Genomic DNA, 21,931 nt, shown 5'->3' with positions numbered 1-21,931 from the left:
TAACAACAAAATCAATTTCTTGTGGGTTCCCATCGCTCTGTCTTCTTCCGCTCACTGTGAGCATGTTTCATAGCAGCGATCCACCTCCACCATCTTCACTTTATGATAAAAACAGCCGGCAAAGAGAGGAGTTGTCTGATTCATGTGTTGTCTAGTATAATATATCTATATATTATACATCTATAGAGGTTAACAGTGTAGTATCCTGCCAGAGGGTGTTAACTTGGTTGTGTGACGTCAGCTACCAGAACTCTATACCTACCCACACACACACGTTCAACATTCATGACTTAAGAGGACATTGCATTAAATTACATTCATTTCCTGGAGACTTACTCTAACCTTAACCACAATTACTACTGGCCTAATCCTAATCCTTATCCTAACTCTAACTCTAACTCTAACTCTAACCTAACCTTAAAACATATCTTCACCTTAAAATGTAGTCATTTACATTATGGGGACTTGATTTTTGTCCCCACAAAGAAGACAAGTCCCCATAATGTGACTGTGTAAACAGGTTTAGGTCCCCACAACATCAGTAATATACACACACACAATTATTGTTTTTGTCCAACTAAAACCAGACTTTTACAATGTTCTTGTGAAGAGAAATGTGTGTGTGTATGTGTGTATCTGATCACATGTGGTCACAGGAGACCCATCCAGAACTAATTTTATTGATGTGTGAACAGTCATACCAAACACTGTCCATTTGTGGCAAGATCTCCAAGGACAGATGTTAATTCCAATTTAAATGGAGTCTGAATGGCATTAGTTAGGCCTATTGTCTACATGTGAAACAGTTTACATGTGCCTTTTACCAAAGCTAATACCGACCATTATCTTCTTCATGATGTCTGAGGGTCGGCAAACAGGAGGAGCCTGTAGTACCTGAAACCCAAACCTTTGTCCTCATTTCCAGACATTTCCAAATGCAAGGGGAAATAACTAAAATGCTTTCTGCCTGATCTGTGGGCACAGGAAGTGCAGGACCATCACAGAAAACGCTGCCTACAGTTCGTTATTTTGACATAATCTTCATGATGGACTTCCAAATCTATAAATCTTATACATAAAAAGCATTTCTTCTCTATTGAGTCAAGGGTAATGTTTGAATGATCATATCTAGTATCTATATCTATTAAGGATCTGCAATTTTTCCCTGTTTCGTCCATGGTGAAATGAACATCATATTTTTCATATTCATATCACAGCACAAAATTAATAAACAACTGTTGTAGAGAGTGCAAGCACAGAAGTCAAGGACGTAGCAGCAGCCTATTCTGCCCACTGCTTCAGTCATTAATCATATCAGGGGATGTTTGCAGATATCTATTTAATCTATTTTGCTGAAGTGAAATATCTTATTCCACCTGATAGTTAAATATTGTAATTATGTTTAGGACAGAAAACCTTATTTGGATTGGATTTCTCTTCTATATATTTACATTTTACTTGAACCACAGCTGTCATTTCTCCCTATGCATTTTTCCTTCACTCAAAATGTGACGTCGACACAAGTCAAACCAGTACGTGGCAGACTGACACTCCCTCTGCCCATTGTTCAGCTGCTTTGTTTGGCTCGGACTCACATTCAGGGGACATTTCCATGTATGCAACAGGCCTTGGGAAACCAATGATGTCATAGCACCACCTCTGTCCCTTGCTTTTGCAAGTATACATTACAATGTATACAATCATGGAGAGTAAAGCCAGGACGAATAAGGAAAGACAATAAAAGTTATCATAAAGCGAACACACCCAACAATCTCCAACCACAAGAAGAGGAAGATGATGGGCGACGAAGATAAGCAAGAGCAAGAGCAAGAGCAAGAGAGAGGTGGGATTATGACATCATCATAAATCATGTATTGGTTGTGTTTTGAGATTTCCTCACTCTAGGACCTGTTTCCAAAAAACTAGCATTTCAGTGCTCACAAAACACCGTTATGTGTGGATAACACAGCAACAAAAAAATATTAGCACAAAACAGCAAAAATGTTATTACGGTAAAAACAAACTTTACACGGCGGTAATTTTCACAGTATACAACAATACATTTGTTATGCATGAGCATGAGCATGAATGAGTGCTGCGGCGAGAGAGAGGCACAGTTCCTGATCATTCCTGCAATTACTTGTTCAGCTAAGCCTGAATCATGTGTGGCGCAGCAGTGTAACAAGGGTTTTTCTGTGTCACGTTCCTTTCTTCATATACCGGCGTATACAGTATATGAAAGACTCATATCATGAAAAAATGAATTGCAGTTTTTGGTATGAATCAGGATATTGCTCAGTACCAGTTTGTGACAAACCAAAGGTCTAATATGAAGCTCTCCACTAGCCACTGAAAATAAAAGAGACCGGCGTGAAATATCCATTATGTGAAACTTATTCAGCATATCCAGACGCCCCAAGGACACCAGCTCTGTTTAAACAGCACCAGCTCCAATACAAGTGCAGGATACAGAGCAATTAAAAGGTCCCACACCTTTCTTTATGGTCAAACATTCAACTCTGTGGGAGTGCTAACAAGCTATATCAATGGTTCTTTGTACCGTGCAGTGAGAGATTGTACTGCAGTATACAGTGTTGACCTTCTTTACATGTTGAGCAGTTAGTGAAGATTACTTACATGATCAGCAAAGTAGGAAAACAGGGCTGGGTGATGCACGAAACAAATCTGTTCACGATATACTTGTTCATATCATTCCATATCGATATCTATCTCAATAATAATCAATCAATATTTCTGTTGAGTTTAAAAAGTGAGGCTGTGTGATATGGCTTATAAATAATATGTCAATAGTTTTAGGCTGTATGTATATATATATCTGTATATATATCTGTATTACAAGCCTCAAATAAAGTTATAACATTTCTTTCATATAATACCTTATTTATGTCTTTGGCTTTTTAACGTTAAATGAAGGAAATGTACGTGTTAGAAAAAGAAATAATGAAATTACCTTTGAATATGGTCAAATTCTGCTATAACACAAGTTATTGTTATTGAGAGATTTTTTTCAATAAAAGTTTGGCGATTTCCACTTTTCTTAATTTATAATATTGAGTGTATTACACAATATATATGTACATTATTATATAACTATGATCATTATCGATGCAACATCCTTAAAAGCCAGGAAAAGTCATCACAGATACCTTGTCATGATATAACGTTATCCAAAATCTAAGACAATATCTCATGTCTCATGTCACGATATAGATATAATATGGATATATTGTCCGGCCCTGGCAAGAAGCATTAATGATTTTTAAAATGTACATTTGTATATTTTCCAAGCAACGTAATGACAGAAAAAAATACATTTTTTGTTGTAGACATGAGCCATTGTCATTAAGCATGAACAGTTCCATACTGTAAGGAGTAAAATTGTAATAGTGACAGAAATCTGCCACATTGCTCAGTATTCTCCCACTCTATCAATATCAATTCCTTTGTGGATAGGCCGCAATAACCACAAGTACATTTTAACAATACATATATACACTTTCATTTTCTGACAAATTATAACTTTATCCACTAGATTCATTAGTTTTCTTTAGTTATTTTTGGTCATCTGCATTTATTACTTAATGACTCTTTTTAAGCTACATTACTAAGACCCACATTTACTACTTCATATTATATGTCAAAACTATTGCTCCCCAGGTGGAAACTGAGCCTTTTTACAAGCTGCCAGTAGCAGCAAAATTTCAGGGATGATTTCAATTTTAGATTTTAGACCATACAGTATACAGTACCAGTCAAAGGTCTGGAGACACCTCATTTAATGGTTTTTCTTCATTTTTCTACATTTCTACATTCAAGACGATAGGAAAACCATTCCATACCTCATAAAGCTGACTGAGAGGATGCCAAGAGTGTTTAAAGCTGTCATTAAAGCAAAAGGTGGCTACTCTGATTTATCTAAAATATAAAACATTTTCTGGTTTCTTTCAAACTTACTGGTTTACTACAGTAAATATAGTTTGGATGTCCTCAGTATTAATCTACAGTGCAGAAAATAAGTTTTTTTGTTTGTTTGTTTTTATAAGGTACTGATGCAGAGTCGGTACTGAATGACCTTTGTGTCCCCTTGTGCACCACGGCCACCAGGTACCAGGAACTTCCACCAGGAAGCTTGAGACATGGACACTTGCTCTCACTGAAAGCATGGCCACCAACAAGGACACAAAGAAATGTACAATATACACACAGAGCACATGCCAAACACTGACAATCAAACTATCAGAAATTTACAAGAAGAGGTGGGTGCAGCTTTTTTGGATGTAGAAATAAATAAATCTCCGTTTTTAAAACTATACTTTGTTTCGTTTTCACTGATGCCATTTCACTTTAAATAATTTAATCATAATATGAATGTAACAATAAGCAGGAAACTGGAAACGTTCTGGAAAAACTGGAAAAGCTCCGTGTTGCTCTGAAGGTCCAGCAAGTTGTTGTTAAGGCCACTAAATCTGCACTGCTCAGACTTCCAATAACTATTTTCCTTGACATTATCATACACTGAAGAAAACACCTTTGTAGTAAGATGCGACATGCTTGGCATTTCGTAGCGTGGTTCCTGCAGGAGGGAGTTCAGTCAGTGTGTCTCCCAAATACGCAGTTGCCGTGGTCACTATTAGTTGGCAGCAGCTTCGGGTTAGTGGGAGGAGCTAACGTTTTAGTTGTGCTACAACGGCTACAACCACAACACCGTATTTTTCCCACCCTTAAGGTCGCGATTGTGATAATTGAGATTTTGACACCCATACATTTTAGATTAAATAATATTGTCCTGGTCTATACTCATCATATACACAGACTGACAAACGCATCTTTGTTTCTCACAGATCTGCACAAATTTCACACAGTAATCCTTTAAAATGTTATTCTTTAACTGAAAATGAGAATTATGTAAAAAGTACCATTCCCTCTCATATCGCAATCGCAATTTAAGTCAAAATTATCGATTTATTCAAAATCATTCAGCCCTAGTCTCAACTGCCATAAAAAATGAAGACTATGTGCTAAGTGTAAAATGCCATTTCAGACACTGGTCAAACATGTTTGGCATTAAAACGACATAGTTCTGTACAAGCACTGCAACAATGATCTGAGCCAGCGAGAGCAGTCAGAGAGTGCAAACATCCGTGCAGTTCACCATAAGTGCACACTCCCTTAACTCACAAGGCAAACAATTTTTTGCAAACAAGGATCTAGATCCATGTCCTGATCTGGATCCGTGCCCTGATCTGGATCCGTGTCCTGATCTCCACTTCTAATGACTTTATTGTTGGGCCATATGTTTCATCACCATAGAGTTACACATGCAGTAAAACATGTGCTCAACTTTCTCAGTTATAAATGGACACACGCAGGCAAACACCTTCCTGACAGAGACAACAATGGTCAACAAATATGCCTCAGTGAATCCATGAAAACAGTATAAAGCCTATCCTTCATACCTAATGGTAAATGCTCTGTATTTATATAGAGCTTTTCTAGTCTTGATGACCACACAAAGCTGCTTTACACTGATACTGTGAATGGGTTTGAAAGACGAGTGATCGGGAAAAGGGCCGCACTGAATGAAATTGTGAGTGAATGGATGAATGAATGAATGGCAAAACTGTGGTGTAAAGCAGCTACGAGTGGCCATCAAGACGAAAAAAGCACTTTATTAATACAAACCACTTACCATTAATGAAACCCTCACGACACTCTTTCACACATGGACTCCAACAGACCTGCATTGTTCAACTAAACAAGTCATTGAACAGTTTTTAGCCTCAGGGGCTTTCGGGTGAAAGGTCTTCAACTTAACACAAGCAATTTTAGGTGACGTCACCACATAAAATACACTTTTCATTTTATAGATTTAATGATTTAACACTGGATGAACAACTGACTCGCCCTCTATGACGCAGTGCAGATTTTCTGAGTTAATAAATGGTTTGTTAACGACATAGTCGAGGGTTGTTGTTTTTTTAGCTGAAACTTATCTGATTCTGAAACAGAAAACAGGTTTGAGGGAATATAACAGAGTTTGAGGGAATATAGAAGAGATCGGATTCCGTGCCAGCGACATATCAGTGTTGCACCTGCTTCAGGCGTTATCTCATGACACACACACACACACACACACACACACATCCCTTCGCCGTAAGAACACCGGGACAAGAAAACAATCATTCGTATTCCCCCGAACAGCAGCTTCAACAACATTGAACCATTACCACAGTGCGTGTGAACAGGTTGTTCATACAATGAACATGAGGAGGATGAGGAGGATGAGGAGGATGGAAAGTTACCTGTCCGGTAATACCGGTGATGAGTGCCACCTTTGGCTCGTCCTGGTTCTTCAGCGTCGCGTTATCGCCGGCGCCGGCGCCAACTTTAACGGTGTCGGTACTCTGGGCCATTTCTAACGGGCGGTATGTTTACCAGTGTGATGCGACACAAAGTGAGTGTGTGCTGACAGTTACTGTGGAGCGACGAGCCTCCTCTGGAGCTTTGAAACACCAAAAGGTACCAGACGTAGCCGGAAGCAGCCGCGCAGAGCAGCCAATGAGAAGACAGCAAAGAGCGGCAGCTGAGGAGCGTGTACGGAAGAAGGAAGTGCGCCTGAGGGGACTGTGCATCTCGTTTGTTATAGCGACATATGCAGGGTGGAGGAGGAAGTGCACCTTCATGCCTCGAGTCAGTCAGAGGATTACTATCGTAGTGTAAAACTATGAAGCGCCAGTTGTGTAAAAATGCAATAAATCAATAAGTTTATTACTATGAAATATCTCACTTAATTATTATGAAAAATATTGGGAAATAATTCCCCTTATCATGATATATAATCTTTTCATAATTTCTAATTTTCAAAAATGTATTTTTTTTTTTCATAATAGCTCATTTAAAATGACTTTTTTCAAAATGGCTTTTTATTCCTTAATAATGAGATTTTACACAAGTGTTACCAGTGGGGCCCCGATTGGAACAAGGGTCTTACTGCATGGAGTTTGCATGTTCTCCCTGTGTGTGTGTGTGGGTTTTTCTCTGGGTTTCTTCATCCCACAGTCCAAAAACATGCAATATGGGGATTAGGTCAATGGGTCCCGCCCAGCACCCCCCCACACACACGAGGATAAAGCGGTAGATGATGGATGGATGTTACCTAAGATGTTATGCTACGCTCTGAAATCGACTTGTTTTGAAACACAGGAGGAGGAATGTCAGGGGTCAAAACACACACAACTGTGAAGTCAAAACTTGAAAACTTTTTCTGGGTCACTGAACTTTTAAGATCGTTAGTTTTTTTTTTTTATTTAATAAGATATGACATTGTTATGGACGATAACACTTATTCCTTAGAATTCTTCACCTTTAACCTAATACGTGCATAGTTCAGTCTAAACACTCACAGTACACCGGGTAATACCCACACAGGACTGCTTTGCTGATCTTTCTATTTCTGGAAACCAAGGCCACATTTCTTCCTCTCTCCTTTGACTTGCCTCTGAGGTGTTGTCCACCTTGACTCTCTCAAAGAAATAAACGGCGCTTCCACAATCCATTTGATACTCACGCTTTTTTATCCTCATCAGACACATTTAGCCATAACGGACATATTTATAGTTTGGTAGCGACGTTGTTGGAGGTGAACAGCTCTGCTTAAACAGACACTTGGTTCGTTCTTGTCCAGCACAGAGCAGCGATACCTGTGCCTGATCCACTGACTCAGACGTCTCTGTCGTTAGAGACTTGGGGTGGCGTTGAAGCATTATTTCGTTTTTAATAGTCAAACAATTAAAATATTTAATCGCATTAATGTCATAGTTAACTCGCAATTAATCACACATTTTTATCTATTCTTAATGTCCCTTGATTTCTTTTTGTCCCATTATTTTTTCTCATTTTAATGTTCTTCTCAACATAGAAAAGTGGATCTGCTTGCTTTGTGCAAATGTTATTTTTTTTTTTACTGAGACAATATCTCTGTCACCTGCATATTTTGACCAGTTGTTTCTGGTCCAGATAGATCTGGTCCTGTGTTGTAGTTTTTCTAACATTACTAGTTGTTGCAACAGCATGTGAAAAAAATTACAAAGTTTGCTAGTCCAAAAAGAACGTTTACTCTCGCAATAAAAAATTCGATTTAATTAAAATGGGTTTGCTTATAATGCGTTTAACTGACAGCACTAGATTTTAATGTAAAAGTTTTGACCTGACTGATGGTTAGTGCATTATTATTTTTTACTTTTAATTTTAGACGGATATTAACGATGCATTTGTGCACTGTCAATATTTGTTGTATTACTACTACTACTACCGCTATACTAGTGCTGTTGTTGTTGTTGTTGTTACATAAAAGAAAACTTTACCAAAGATTTAAAAATGGAATTTGACCTTATATTAATGAATATGTGTTTGTTTTTCCTGCTATGATATTATTGAACAGTATGGAATTGATTAAAGCATAATTAAAACAACTTAATGTGTCAATTAAGGTCAAAATTTAAATATAAGCTTCTCTTTTGGGCTCATATATTTATACATCAGTGCCTCACCAGTCATGAACCTCACCGCAAGTCACTGGCGTGGCTAATTAAAAGGAGAATTATATAAATTGTTGTACTATGGCCTTCACATCCACCAGAACTGGAACTCCACACAGGAATAAACACATTTTGAGTTGAATTGTCAAGAGTTTGAGTCAATCTGATATTCTGATGAAAATCTATCCATCCATGTTAATATGTGTTTTTGAAAGAAACGCTCTAAATTGTTTTGTACTGTACTTTATTCATCATCATCATTATTATTATTATTGTTATTTTTAATCTTTTTATTTATTTACTTTTCATTACACAAGAAAACTTGAAAAAAAGTACCATAAATTCAATGAAACAAGTGTTCAAAATCACAAAGCTTTTGCACTTCCCAAGAAATGAGCCAGCAACTGAGCGAAGATCATCCCTCCAACAATCCAGATCTCGGGAGGACTGGGACAATAAAGTGCTGCTGGCTCTCGGTCAAGCTGAACTGTGGCTTTACACGTCAGTTTGTCTCCCCTTTCAAACACCCCTCAAAGCTTTGCACTTCAAGTACAGTCTGGTGTTGAACCAGTAAATAAACACTTCAGTCAGAAACATGTATCATTCATAGGTAGTATTCTGTTGTTCATTATGCCTTCATGGAAGGTGACAGAGCTACTCCAAACTGCGGAAGCAAAGGTGAGCTGATGGCGTGAACGTGAAGGCCGTCTTACACTCTACAAGGAAACCATATGAAGCAGCGCTAGAGTATGTACAAAATAAATAAACGGGGGCGACTTTAACGATGCACATTTAGCTTCTGTTTGAGGATGAATACAATTTTCAATAAGACTTGTAAATTCAAAAAAGAAAAAAAAAAGTCTTGAACCACAAATACATGACTTCAATAATACAGTTCAGTCTGGAGCTTGTTCAAACATGAAACATTGGCCAAAAGGTGCAAAGCATGCAACAAACCAGGACAACATGACACAATGATTATGATTCAGCATTGATTAATCATAATTATGATTATAATTTTCCTCTTGATGATCTGAACCTTCACAATTCCGATTCAGCACTGCCGTGTGAGTCCCTCTTTTACCTTGTACCAAGACTTACTTGGGCTCGAGTCTTCTTTGGTTTAGTGTGATGTTTTGTGCGTGACAGTAACCATGACACAGGACTGTTTATGTCTGAAAAATGGGGGTTTTTTTTCTCCCCCTCTGTGCTTCAAAGTTTTCAGGTCGGAGCTACAAGCTGCAGGGCTGTGCTGACGTGAGGCTGCGAGGCAGAGAGCAGTTATCCACTCGTCATACAGCTACAGCAGCATTGGTCCAGTGTTGAGCTCCTACATTGTCAGAAGGCATGCTGAGGGCATCACAATGAAACTGTGGAGGGAGAAGGAGACAAAAAAAGCAGGTTTCATAAGGTTATAAGTAGTTGACTAATCTGCCCAATCAGTGAGTTATCTACACAGCAAGGTAATGCTGGTTTTACCAGTTTAGCTCTCTGGAGAAGGAGCATGTGTGGAGTGGCACTTGTTTTTCTGCAGAGGGAGAGTATCAGATTAATAATGATGGTATGGTTTGTGTCTCCATCTCATTCATGTTTGTCCTGGAGGACGTTTGATGTGGATCTGTCTTCAGTCACGTGACGCTAACCCAGAGAACGTGTTTTGTGATTGACAGATTGAGCAGCAGGATTAACATATACTGTTGTTTAGCCTGCTCAGGTAATTTATGCATCATTGATTTCGGGGCCCCAGGACTGGTTTTAAAAAGACAAACAAGAACCCTCTTATCCATACGAGTTGTGTATGTCTGTCCATGTTACCATAATCAAATCATCAAACAGTAACTTATGAAAATGTTCAGTAAAAAAAGATACCAGAGGACAACATATCATTAGTTAAATATTTAGTCCATACAAACTGGCATAAGATATTCATGGAGTGCTTTCACCTTGAATACCTTGAATATAGGGAAGTTCAAAAGGAGAAGGAGAGAGAATGGAGAGGAGAGAATGGAGAGGAGGAGAGAGAATGAAGAGGAGGAGAGAGAATGAAGAGGAGAGAGAATGGAGAGGAGGAGAGAGAATGAAGAGGAGGAGAGAGAATGGAAGGAGGAGAGATTCTTTTCTCCTCAGTTTTATTTGATTGGAGGTTACCAGCAGTCCTGTTTTCGGGTTTTATTTATAGTGATTTGCTTGTTTCCTATGCATTGTACTGAAAAGGTATATCCCAAATATTTATTCTTACATGTATATCAATGTGTGAGAGTGAGAGTTAATGGTTGAATGGCAAATCTGTCAGATACTTCTATATTCTACTTCTGTATTGTCTGTGGATAAATGTAGAAGTCGTTAAAATCAATCATAAATCAATCTGATGTCAGTTTTACCTTCTGGTTTAGTCGATAGTGCAGACTTTGATCCGAGAGCCAGGAGTGTCTGAGGGACTCTGCAGCGCTCATCCTCCAGCTTTTGCTTTTCACCAACAGACGGGAGATGAAATCTTTGGCCTCTTCAGAGATGTCCGTGAACTCCTCCTCCTCAAAGTTCCACTGACAGGCCAGGATGTTGTTGAGGGTCTCGTTGTCATCGTCCCCCAGAAATGGAGACAAACCACTGAGCCTGGACAGACAGACAGACAGACAGCAGAGGTCAGATAAACAGCTGATGGTGTATGTGTGCACCTGTGTGTGTGTGTGTGACCACTTACAGCATGTAAGTTATGACACCAAGACTCCACATGTCTGTAGGGAATGAAACAAACTCATAGTTGATAACTTCAGGGGCTAAAAACTCTGGCGTTCCAAAGTTGACCTTCAGCTTCTCCCTGGGTTTATACCTGTCAGAGGTCAGAGGTCAAAGGTCAGAACCACGCGGCATAATACAAGTACAGTATATACTGTATCTGGTACTCTGCGAGCGGTTATTACCTCCTGGCCAAGCCAAAGTCAATGATTTTGATCTTGTTAGTCACTCTGCTGACACAGAGAATGTTCTCTGGCTGAAAAAGAACAAAAGAGAGCGATTACAATCCCAGAGACATGAAAACAACAACAACAACAAACAAGCGTCCACGTTAATTCATCTCTAATTTCTCCAGTCTCAAACATTTAGAACCAACTGAAAAAAATACCTAACAGTTCTACAACTAGAACATAGTTCTACAACGATGGTGAAAAATTAAATATACTTATATATATGTGTATATCTTTAACTATATCTGATTTTTAATGATGTTTTGGCTGATTAAGGGTACAACCAGCAGTCAGGTTTTGAGGGGCCAGGCGAAACTGTGATTCAGGAATTCAAACTGTGGGGGGCAGCATTTAACTTCTCAGATTTTATTAGGAGAAGAAGAAGAAGAAGAAGAAGAGGGGGGATTGGTGAGTTGTGTGGGCGAGTCCATCTCATTTCTAACGACGTCTCATTTCCGTCCCTTCAACAATGCACAGCTGGAGGATGCAGCCTTGACAAGTGAGACACAGCTAACAACAACAAATCTGGATAAATAAATAAATACATAAAAAAATCAACTGACTGAACTGCGACGAGACAGGGAATCAAAACTGAGCTACAGTGACCGAACTTTGGACAGATCGTGTACAGAGCTCCCAATGTCATGTGACTCACTTTTCACGAACCGCCGTGCTGGATTCAACACACCAGAATTCACTGTGCACTACACAACCACAGAGATCGACAGATACATCACAAAACTTGGCATACTGAATATATCTGATCCTTTATAATGCCCCCGGCATGCTTTATTATGAGTTTGTTATGTTTCATTACGTTTCATGGCAGAGATTCACCTACACAGTGTCTCTGGGTCTGTTCGGTCTGACTGATCTATCCACAATCTTCACTTTTATGATGACCAAGAGACAGCTTTACTGCCTGATATCTGTGTTTTCTAGTATATCTGTCTATAGAGGTGAACAGCATAATTTCTTGCCAGAGGACGTGTCCCAGAACACTGGCAAGTCCCAAAACAGCGGCAGGTCCCAAAACACTGGCAAGTCCCAAACCAAAACACCGGCAAGTCCAAGAACACCGGCAAGTCCCAAAACACTGGCAAGTCCAAGAACACCGGCAAGTCCCAAAACACTGGCAAGTCCCAAACAAAACACCGCCAAGTCCCAAAACACTGGCAAGTCCCAAACAAAACACCGCCAAGTCCCAAAACACACCAAGTCCCAAACCAAAACACCGCCAAGTCCAAGAACACGGCAAGTCCCAAAACAGCGGCAGGTCCCAAAACACTGGCAAGTCCCAAACCAAAACACCGGCAAGTCCAAGAACACCAGCAAGTCCCAAAACACGACAAGTCCAAGAACACCGGCAAGTCCAAAAACATTGGCAAGTCCCAAAACACTGGCAAGTCCCAAAACACCAGCAAGTCCCAAAACACCAGCAAGTCCCAAAACACCAGCAAGTCCCAAAACACCGGCAAGTCCCAGAACACCGGCAAGTCCCAAACCAAAACACCGCCAAGTCCCAAAACACCGGCAAGTCCAAGAACACCGGCAAGTCCAAGAACACCGGCAGGTCCCAAAACACGGCAAGTCCCAAAACACGGCAAGTCCCAGAACACTGGCAAGTCTGTGCAAGTGCAGTGCGATTGCCCTCTGCAGCCACCATACCAAAGGTTTAAAAACACTGACTTAAATGATAGCAGGGTTTAATGTGAGAAACAGGGAACCTTAACATGGGGGGTGTAGTAAATGGGAGAGCGACATCAACATGACACTAAAAGAAGGAAAAGAGAGACATGCTGCTAACTGTGGTTTACCTTAAGGTCGAGGTGTAGGATGTACATGTGATGCATGTACTGCAGCCCCTCACAGATCTGGCGTATAAACAGCACTGTGTCCAGCTCTGTCAGGTTGTAGTTTTCATCAATGATGCGGTCAAACAGCTCCCCTCCCTCCACGCTACAAAGAGGAGCAACGTTACAGCCAGAAAGACAAACACACACACACACACACCGTATAGGTTCAGATAGACTTACTATTCCATTACTAGGATGACATCATGACGAGACTCGAAGGCGGCGTACAGCTGGATGAGGTTGGCATGATTCAGCTGGTTCATCACCTGGATCTCGTTCCTCACCACCTCCTGTCATTTAAAAAGTACAAGTCATTTCAAATGTAACTAAAGTCCTAAACCAATTTTCCTGACGATGTAAACAGTGTCTATGGGTATCTCGTAATGCTCTTTGCTGTTCCAGGTGCAAATCTTCACAGTTTAGTGTAAAGTATTGAAATAATCCTGTCAATTTTCTACAGTTTTATCCTCCACACGAGGGTCGCGTTGAAATTATACGTGATCAAATGCTGCCTGTTCTCCGTCCATGATCGCACTCTCTTTCGTCATCCTCTCGTCTAACCAGTGTGAGCCTTGTTGTCCCAGGCAAAGTAGAAGCACTGGATCAACACAAGCGTCAGTGCTGCTGGTCTGTAGTCACTGAGGCTGGTCATGGAGGGGGAGGTCCCAGTCATCGAGAGCTTTCCAAGCAGTGGAATTTCTCCCATAAGAAATTTGGCTTTCGCATCTAATCAATCAGGATGTTGTTGACAACGTGACAATAAAACAATTCAAATAAGCTCATGTGCTTCGTTGGGACTGAAGCTGTAGAGTTGATCATCCCCCTCTCTTCATAGATGCCTGTATTTAAAAGGTTAAACACTTTGTCACCTGTGTTTTACATACTGTTACCTGGCATTTCTACATTTGAAGCCACTGAATTCTCTATGGAAATGTATACGAATGAGGCTGCGTATAGCTATTACCATTTTACACAAGCATGACCGAATGCATCCTGAGATACACATGTGAACTACTGTATATTACATTTAAATTGCTGCGTTACTCCATCTTTGATCAGCTGATCTCGTTCACCACACCTTCTCTTTCTGGCTCCTGGCTTTGATGATCTTGGCAGCCAGTTTCAGACCAGAGGAGTTCTCTGTGCACTTGTGGACTTGCCCAAAACGCCCTCTAATGAAAGGAAATCCAACACATTTAGTGAGTCAAACATACATACACAGCTTATAGAGAAAGAGTGGAGAAACAACAATAATGTTAAATAAGTGGGGAGTTAGAAAGAGGAAGCTCACATTTGTTATATTCCTTTTTATTGTCCCTATCAAATAAAATCAAAGAACAAACAAAGAATTCATGGCTTTCCTGTAACATACTCGGATCATTCTTCTATTGAACAGTGATAAGCAGTAAGGACTGTGTTTTCATGTCAGTAATTTAAGAAATGTGCTTGCGTGCCGAGCAGTGATCTCGGGTTTGAGAGGTAGAATTTAGCACTGGTCTATTACATCAGAGAGGTCTGCTCTCGTGAGGCTCTCAATCATCTGCCCTTCAGGGGGTAATAAAAAAAGTTGGAAAAAAACTATTAGGCTTTCACCGGGTGTGACATTCTCTGGTATAAACTCCACAGCGATGCTATGAGAGCTGGACATTCTGTGGTTTCCTTGTCACTCACCCTCCGAGGACTTCATCTCTGTTGATGGTGTAGTAGGTGGCGATCTGATGAGGCTTAGGGGTCACGATGCGGTGGTCGAAGGGGGCTAAAGGTGGAGGGCTGGAGTCTGAAGCAAACCCAGAGGAAACACTGCTGCTGAACATGAACCGTACAACAGACACTGAGGGAAGGCCTCAGCCCCCCAGAAACAAAGTGGATCAAAATAGCAACATGCCGATGTGTCATTATCTGCTCTGTCAGCTGTGCCCGCGGACATGTCAGTGACGCTTGAGCAGGAATGCTGTTATGACACTGGATCTCTTTGAAGGAACAAAAAGTCAAATGTCACGAGCTAACCAGTCTGAGAGAGAGAGAGACTGCAGTGCCTCTATAAGAGTCAGTGACATCGTGTATGTTTTGAATTGGTGCTAAACAAATAAAATGGATTAGATTTGATCACAAATTCATGACAAACAGAACCTGTGTTTTCATTTCTTTTTTAGAAAAGTGCAGGCTCACAATTTAAAAACAAAAACAACCTGCATTCATCTCTTTATGATTTTGCTTTTTCAAGAGTCTTGAAAGAACTGTTCCTATGACACAGTCACCTCACAATCCTATCTCAGTGTATGTGTGCTTGCTTCCCAGTTGACCTCGGAAATGATTCCTTCCTGGACGTGTGCTCATGTCTTACCTATCATGAATTCTGTCACCACTGTCTTTCCGTCTGTCCTGTATTCTTCTGCTTCTGTCTGTGATTTGTCAGATGTGAGGACACGTAGCTCGCTATCCGCCTCCGCCACCGCCTCCGCCTCCAGCACCGCCACCGCCTCACCACCTGCACTTTCCACTTTGCTTTTCTTCAAGTCGTCCTTGGCCACGTCTTCTTCTGTGACGTGGCGTTTGCTGCAGGTGGCCACATCACTGACCTCCTCAGGACTGGGGGGGGGGGATAAAATGCATACTTGAAAAAAGTACTTTTAATTTTCTCCTGACCTACTGTTCATTAAATCAGACACTTATAACGTAAAGACATTTGAAAGCTACTTATTTTTTACCTCAGTAGTGAACACACACACACACACACAATGATGGATCTGGTGCCTTGCTCAGGGGCAACACCATCCTTTGACTATTGAGCATCTAGTGTCAACAAAGTGAATCTGTCAGAAAAATACCTTTCCAGAAGAGGTGGGGCCTTCTCCTCTGACTCTGCTTCGTGCCTTCTCGTTCCATCATCTTCCCCTTTTCCAGCTGCTTCTGCTATTACATCTTCTCCCTTCTCCTCCTCCTCCTCCTCCTCCTCAGGCTGTGAGTCCTTTAAGATGTCCTCCTCCTTCTCTTCCTCTCTCTCCCCTGACTGGGAGGCTGAGGTGTGTGCTCCATCCCCGATGCGGCGTGCCAGCTGATGGTGCCGTCTGTCTGCGCTGCCTGTGTCGTTGGCCTGGTGGGATTCAGCCTCTGTGTTTTCATGGGAATGCTCACAGTTCTGCCTGTTGAACTTTTCCACCTGCTCGTGCAGCACAGGCTCACTCGCTGCGCATGGATCTGAGGTGGGAGCAAAGGGACAAGGTTTTTATTCCGTCATTTGCCTCAGCTGGAAGTATCTTAACATGTACACACTCAAAAGACAGGAAGATTTTGTTTCGTGTACATATTTGGAGAATGTTCCCTCACTAATACAGTAGTGTTCTTGGAGATGCTGGAAATGTACATTTTGACGAAGGGTGGAACACGTTACTTTTTCATCTCAAGACTACAAATGCACCGATTCCTTGTAAATTGTAAAAAAAAGTTTTTTTGGTAACTTTTGTTTTGCTTCAGAAAAGCAACTCTGAACCGGCTCCTGCTCTTCCTCTGTCTGTCTGTGTCTGTGTCTGTGTCTCTCTTTGTGTCTCTGTCTCTCTCTGTCTGTCTCCTCCATTAAACAGGAGGGAGAGACTGTGGCCACATCCAGACAGAAACGGCTGAAACTTCCCCGTAAACACGTCCGGGAAACGCTGTAGTTAGAAGATCTCTTTAGAAAAACAGAACTGGACCCTTTCGCTGGGTAAACTTCTGTATCATCGTGTTATAAAGGTAAATTGTTTGTATAAATATAGCACTTTTCTGGTCTTGGTCTGGTCTTCTGTTTTTGCCATTCAACCATTCATACAGGGCATGAAAGTACAAACATGGACTTTAACAAACAGAACGGTTCCCAGAGAGGAGCATGTGCACCCATGAGTGATCTGATGATGACTCCTTATATTTACCCATCTCCAGTGGTGCCATCAATAAGTCAAAGTTTCTCATGTGTTTTTCATAACAAATGAAAGTGAACATCGACTGTATCATTTTATTGTGTTTTTCTCCAGTGTGTCAAACGCTGAAAGTGCTTCACAGTGTCTCACACACTCACACCAGTCACACACGTTAGGAACGGCTCGTGTGATTGTGGTTGTATGAGTTCCATGGACGCCCCCCACACTCAGTGAGCAGGGACACCAGGGACACCAGGGACACAGATTTCAGCCAAAAGCCTCAATAAAATGCTCGTCAGCAGGCAGGCAGTCATTCTATTAGGGCCAGACGAGGGTGGCAAGCTGGAGGCAACTAAAGGAACTAGAAACTTCCTGACGACGTTCAGATATACAGATGAAACCTAACATTTAGACTGCCACTGTCCCTCCTACCTGACGTGTCCACGGGCTTCCTCTTCTTTTGAGTCTTCGAAGCCTTCAGACTCACTTTGGCTTTATCCTTGTCATCCTTTGCCTTGTTGAAGGAAGAAAAAAAACAGATTTAGACATTATTATGTGTCACATGCAAATACAATGATGATTTGATTTTGGATGGCGAGAGCAAATTTGGGGTAGAAAGTATTCAATTACATCAAAGAAATCACCAACAGACAAGCTCAGCTGCTATAAAAACTCATATAAAAGGAAGGATAAAAAGAAAAATCACTTTGTAATTCAAACCATGTCTCGTAACAACATGTTCTAATGTCGTTACATACAGTATGTGCAACATCCTTATCCTAAAATGAGAGGTTGTTGTTGCAGTATCATTCTTTAACATGTCCCTCACACAGTGAACACCTGTAATAATGTTGTATCCAAGAATAACAAGAACACCAGGCTGTCTAATCACTCACTGCAGTCCCAGACCAGGCTTGCTGTTGGACTGTTGCACTGTTGGACTGCCTCTGTACATCTCGTTCTGGATAAGATAACCAGTGTGACTCTGATCATTTACACGTCAGAGGCTGAAGACGTTGACTGCGCCAGGGAAAACTACTTAACATTACAGAGAATGATGCACAGCAGGACTAAAAATAGCTCTGCAAAGAACCTTATCACAAGTCATTGAAATACCACAGGAAGATCTACTGTACATGTATTTTACCATCGTGCACTGCAGTCAACACAATGGTGAAATGTTATATGTTTGTATTTACTCAAATATTCATACAGCGTAATATCTTTGTGTGACACATTTGTGATTGTGGAACGATCTTCCACAACATGTTAGACATTTAAAACCCATTTTTACTCTTTGTTTTTTTTTTTGCTTTGACCCAGTATGAGACGTTGGTTTTTATATATAGTTTTATTGTATGACTTGTTTTTTTGTGTTGTTTTTATATTTTCTACAGTATTTTATTGTTTGTTATTAGGCCTATTAGGTCACACGTTTTTTATATTTTATTTATCTCTGATGAACAGCACTTTGTTTCAGCTGTGGTTGTTTCAAAGTGCTTTGTAAATAAAGTCGGCTTGGATTGGATTTTGTTCACACATCTTTCTTATCCAGTCACACGGTGTGGTGCTTTTCTAGGCTTTAATGACCGCTAATGTCTGGCTGTTCTGGCGATAGACCCACTCCACAGCTGACTTTATTTCAATCTTTTAGCTCTTTTTATGTAGAAAATTTTTTTGAGTGAGCGGATGCAAATGATGCAAAAACGTGTAATAAAAACGTTTACTTGTGTCTAGAGCTGCAACTAATGATTATTTCCATAATCGATTAATCTGCCAATTATTTTCTCGATGAATCTTTTGGTCCATAACATATCAGAAAACCTTAAAAAATGTTGATCGGTGTTCGTCAAACCTGGAAATGATGATGTTCTCAAATGTCTTGTTTTGTCCACAAACCAAAATGATTCACTCTTAATGATTTCTTTGTTATCCAGAGCAAAGGAATGAAGAAAATACTCACATTTAAGAAGCTTAAACTATCGAAAATCTTCTTTTAATCATGAAAAAAGCTTTGAATCGATAGCTGTTGATTAATTTACTAATCGATTAATAATTGATTCATCGATTAATTGTTTCAGCTCTACATCGACTGACTGTAAATTTGTACCACATCTGCAGCGTTACACTTCAAGTTTGTCGTTCACCCATTCACTCACTCACACAGTCATACAACACGTCTGTGTGCACATTCACACGTTACCAGCACAGCCATCAGGAGCAACTTGGGGTGATTACATTATTATTGTTATTACATGCCCAAGGACACATCGGGATGTGGACTAGAGGAGTCGGGAATCAAACCCACAACCTTCCAGTTGCAGAACCTCTTGCTCTACCACGTACCCACACAGGATTAGAACCGCAGTGGAAACATGGCATTACTCTTTCCTCCGACGCTGCTCAGTGAAATCTTGCACCATATTTAAAGCGCTCACCTTCTTGCAGGACTTGTTTCCAGGCTGTTTGAAGAGCAGCTCCACCAGCCTGGAGCTTTTCACCGCCTCTCCAATAAAAGTGATCACCTGCTGAGTGCCCTCCACCAGCTTCTCAACCCCTTCCAGCCGGCGGCCCTGACTCTCCAGCTGCTCACTGGTCCTCTCCACTGCCCTGTGCAGCCCCTTGCACGCCACTTCCACCCCTGACCGACGTCTTTCCCCGCTGACCCCTTCACGCATAGAGGCCAGATCCTGACCCATGTCCCTGAGGTCCTGGGACAGACCATCCAGCCGGGTCAAGACAGTTTGCTGCATGTTGAGCAAGCGCTCCATCTGACTGCTCAGGGAGTCCATCCGACTCTCCACACAGTGCAGGGCAACATCATGCGAGGAGGGAGTAGGTGATGATGATGAGGAAGAAGACGCTTGATACTTGTCCAATCCATTGAGAGACGGTTTTCTTCCACCAAGTTTCTGACCGTGAAGAGGCTTTGGGTCGTAAACCTTGGCTAAAGAGTTGACTAGACTGGAGCTCATGGCTGATTGACACGAGACAAACACGTTTCTGTGTTTCCTTCACTAACTAAGTCCATTCACTTTCCTGTAACCTTAATGGAAAGCATAACAAAAAGGTCTACAACGAGGCAAAGACGTGCAGTGAGAACAGAGAGCTCCGCACCAATGGAGAGTTTGATTTTCAGAATAGCCGTTTGCTATTCTGAAAATTAAAGTGCAGCCCCCTTAGGAACGTCAGGGACGGAAGGGCCAGAGATAAGAGTGGAGGGCTCGGGTGTGCAGTCAAGGATTGATGGGGGTTAGGGGCAGATGCTGGAGAGCATTGCTATGTGACATTTGAGACACTTGAAAAGCCCTTCAGTCAGGTGTGAGAATCCAGGAAATCTCAGACTGAAACATGAGCCCGTGAAAACTAAGACTAATACAAATGCACAGATAATAAACAAGAAGATGACCATGAAAGCTGATGATTAAAATGTGGATACTACTTTAAAAAAGATGTTGTTTTAAGGTACAGTATATGAATGTATCTGGGTTTTTTTATTATTAAAAACAATTTTTCAGCTTTATAAATGTGAATATTTTCTGGTGTCTTTACTTTATATTAACAAAGACAAAACAAGACATTTGAGAACATCAAACATCAAATTTCATCACAGCACTGGGCAGACTGAAACATCCTAAATGTCTGGAGGAGGGTCATCGCAGGTCATTCCTCCCTGCAGCTGATAGACTGTACAACCAGCACTGCTCTCAATAGACCACACATCATCAGGCTGCTCATCCCACTCGCACTATACTGTAATGTACATATATAATAACACATGTTCAATCTTTATTTGTGGAGGTAGAAAATGGATGGATGGATTTAAGAAATAGTATTAGGTTGATGAGATTAATAGAAGACTGGATGTAACATTAATAATTCTTAATCAGTATTAATGTTTATTAATGAGAAGAACAAAAATCCCACTACAAACACTTACATGACTTACAAAGTATTAAATACTTTGTGTTAAAATGACTCAAGAACTCAGTAAAATAATTCCTCTGGTAGATGAAGTCAAGGAGGCCTTAAACTGGTCTAATTTACCTCTCCATCTATGATGGGACAAATAAATATTATGAAAATTACAATTTTTTTATTTTGATGTCATTCATGCATTCACTCATTTATTTTCATGGTGGACACACGTTATCTGTCTTTGTTTTGTTTGTTATTTCTTGGTCCCTTTTTTCTTCTCGTATCTACAGTTGTTTATATGAACACGTGTTAGCTATGAACTAAGATAAACCAACGCCCCAAAAAATGTGTCATATAAAACAAACACAGGCAAACATACAAGTCTAAGTATAGCATATCTTTACACTAACCGTGGTCATCACTATTATACTATGATTAAATTGATATCAGTATAATGTCTCCCCCTTTCTGTCCCCATTTTTCCTTTCACCCCAACCTGTCTAGGCAGATGCTGCACATCTTTGAGTTCTGGTTCTGTCAGAGATCTGTCAGAGAGTTTTTTTCTCTCCACTAATGCCTAGTGTTTACTCAGTGTGTGAACTGTTGGGTTCCTCTTCTCTCTATGTTATTATTATTATTACTGTTAAGCTGCTGCCTTACTATGTTAAGTGTGCATTTTTATCGATTTGATATATATCATGTCATAACTTACCATATTTTCTCGTCATCTTATCATATCA

At 40.6% G+C, this 21,931-nt stretch overlaps 2 protein-coding genes across 4 annotated transcripts in view; both read right to left on the bottom strand.

Moving 5' to 3' along the window:
• The window catches only part of gmds (GDP-mannose 4,6-dehydratase), a 133,173-nt gene extending 126,603 nt beyond the window's left edge, over positions 1-6,570 (bottom strand). Inside the window, exon 1 of the mRNA XM_058638505.1 lies at positions 6,324-6,570. Coding sequence (XP_058494488.1) covers positions 6,324-6,434 — 111 coding nt within the window. The 5' untranslated portion in view covers positions 6,435-6,570. The remainder of the gene's footprint in view (positions 1-6,323) is intronic.
• Positions 6,571-8,812: 2,242 nt separating this feature from the next.
• mylk4b (myosin light chain kinase family, member 4b) overlaps positions 8,813-21,931 on the bottom strand; it is a 39,824-nt gene continuing 26,705 nt past the window's right edge. For 2 of the 3 annotated variants that reach the window (XM_058639380.1, XM_058639381.1), the window contains 12 exons: positions 17,706-17,787; positions 16,209-16,578; positions 15,725-15,969; positions 15,052-15,157; positions 14,459-14,552; positions 13,561-13,670; positions 13,342-13,483; positions 11,480-11,550; positions 11,260-11,388; positions 10,940-11,171; positions 10,038-10,086; positions 8,813-9,928 (listed from right to left, as the gene is read on the bottom strand). In XM_058639380.1, coding sequence (XP_058495363.1) covers positions 10,042-10,086; positions 10,940-11,171; positions 11,260-11,388; positions 11,480-11,550; positions 13,342-13,483; positions 13,561-13,670; positions 14,459-14,552; positions 15,052-15,157; positions 15,725-15,969; positions 16,209-16,578; positions 17,706-17,787 — 1,626 coding nt within the window. In that variant the 3' untranslated portion in view covers positions 8,813-9,928; positions 10,038-10,041. Of the gene's footprint in view, positions 9,929-10,037; positions 10,087-10,939; positions 11,172-11,259; positions 11,389-11,479; positions 11,551-13,341; positions 13,484-13,560; positions 13,671-14,458; positions 14,553-15,051; positions 15,158-15,724; positions 15,970-16,208; positions 16,579-17,705; positions 17,788-19,711; positions 20,546-21,931 lie in introns of those variants that run through there. The other variant, XM_058639379.1, reaches the window with a different exon arrangement.

Source organism: Solea solea, chromosome 9 (genome assembly GCF_958295425.1).
Source record: "Solea solea chromosome 9, fSolSol10.1, whole genome shotgun sequence".
Classification (NCBI taxonomy): Eukaryota; Metazoa; Chordata; class Actinopteri; order Pleuronectiformes; family Soleidae; genus Solea; species Solea solea.
The sequence above is the reverse complement of the archived record's forward strand: the minus strand, read 5'-3'. Positions and strand labels throughout refer to the sequence as shown.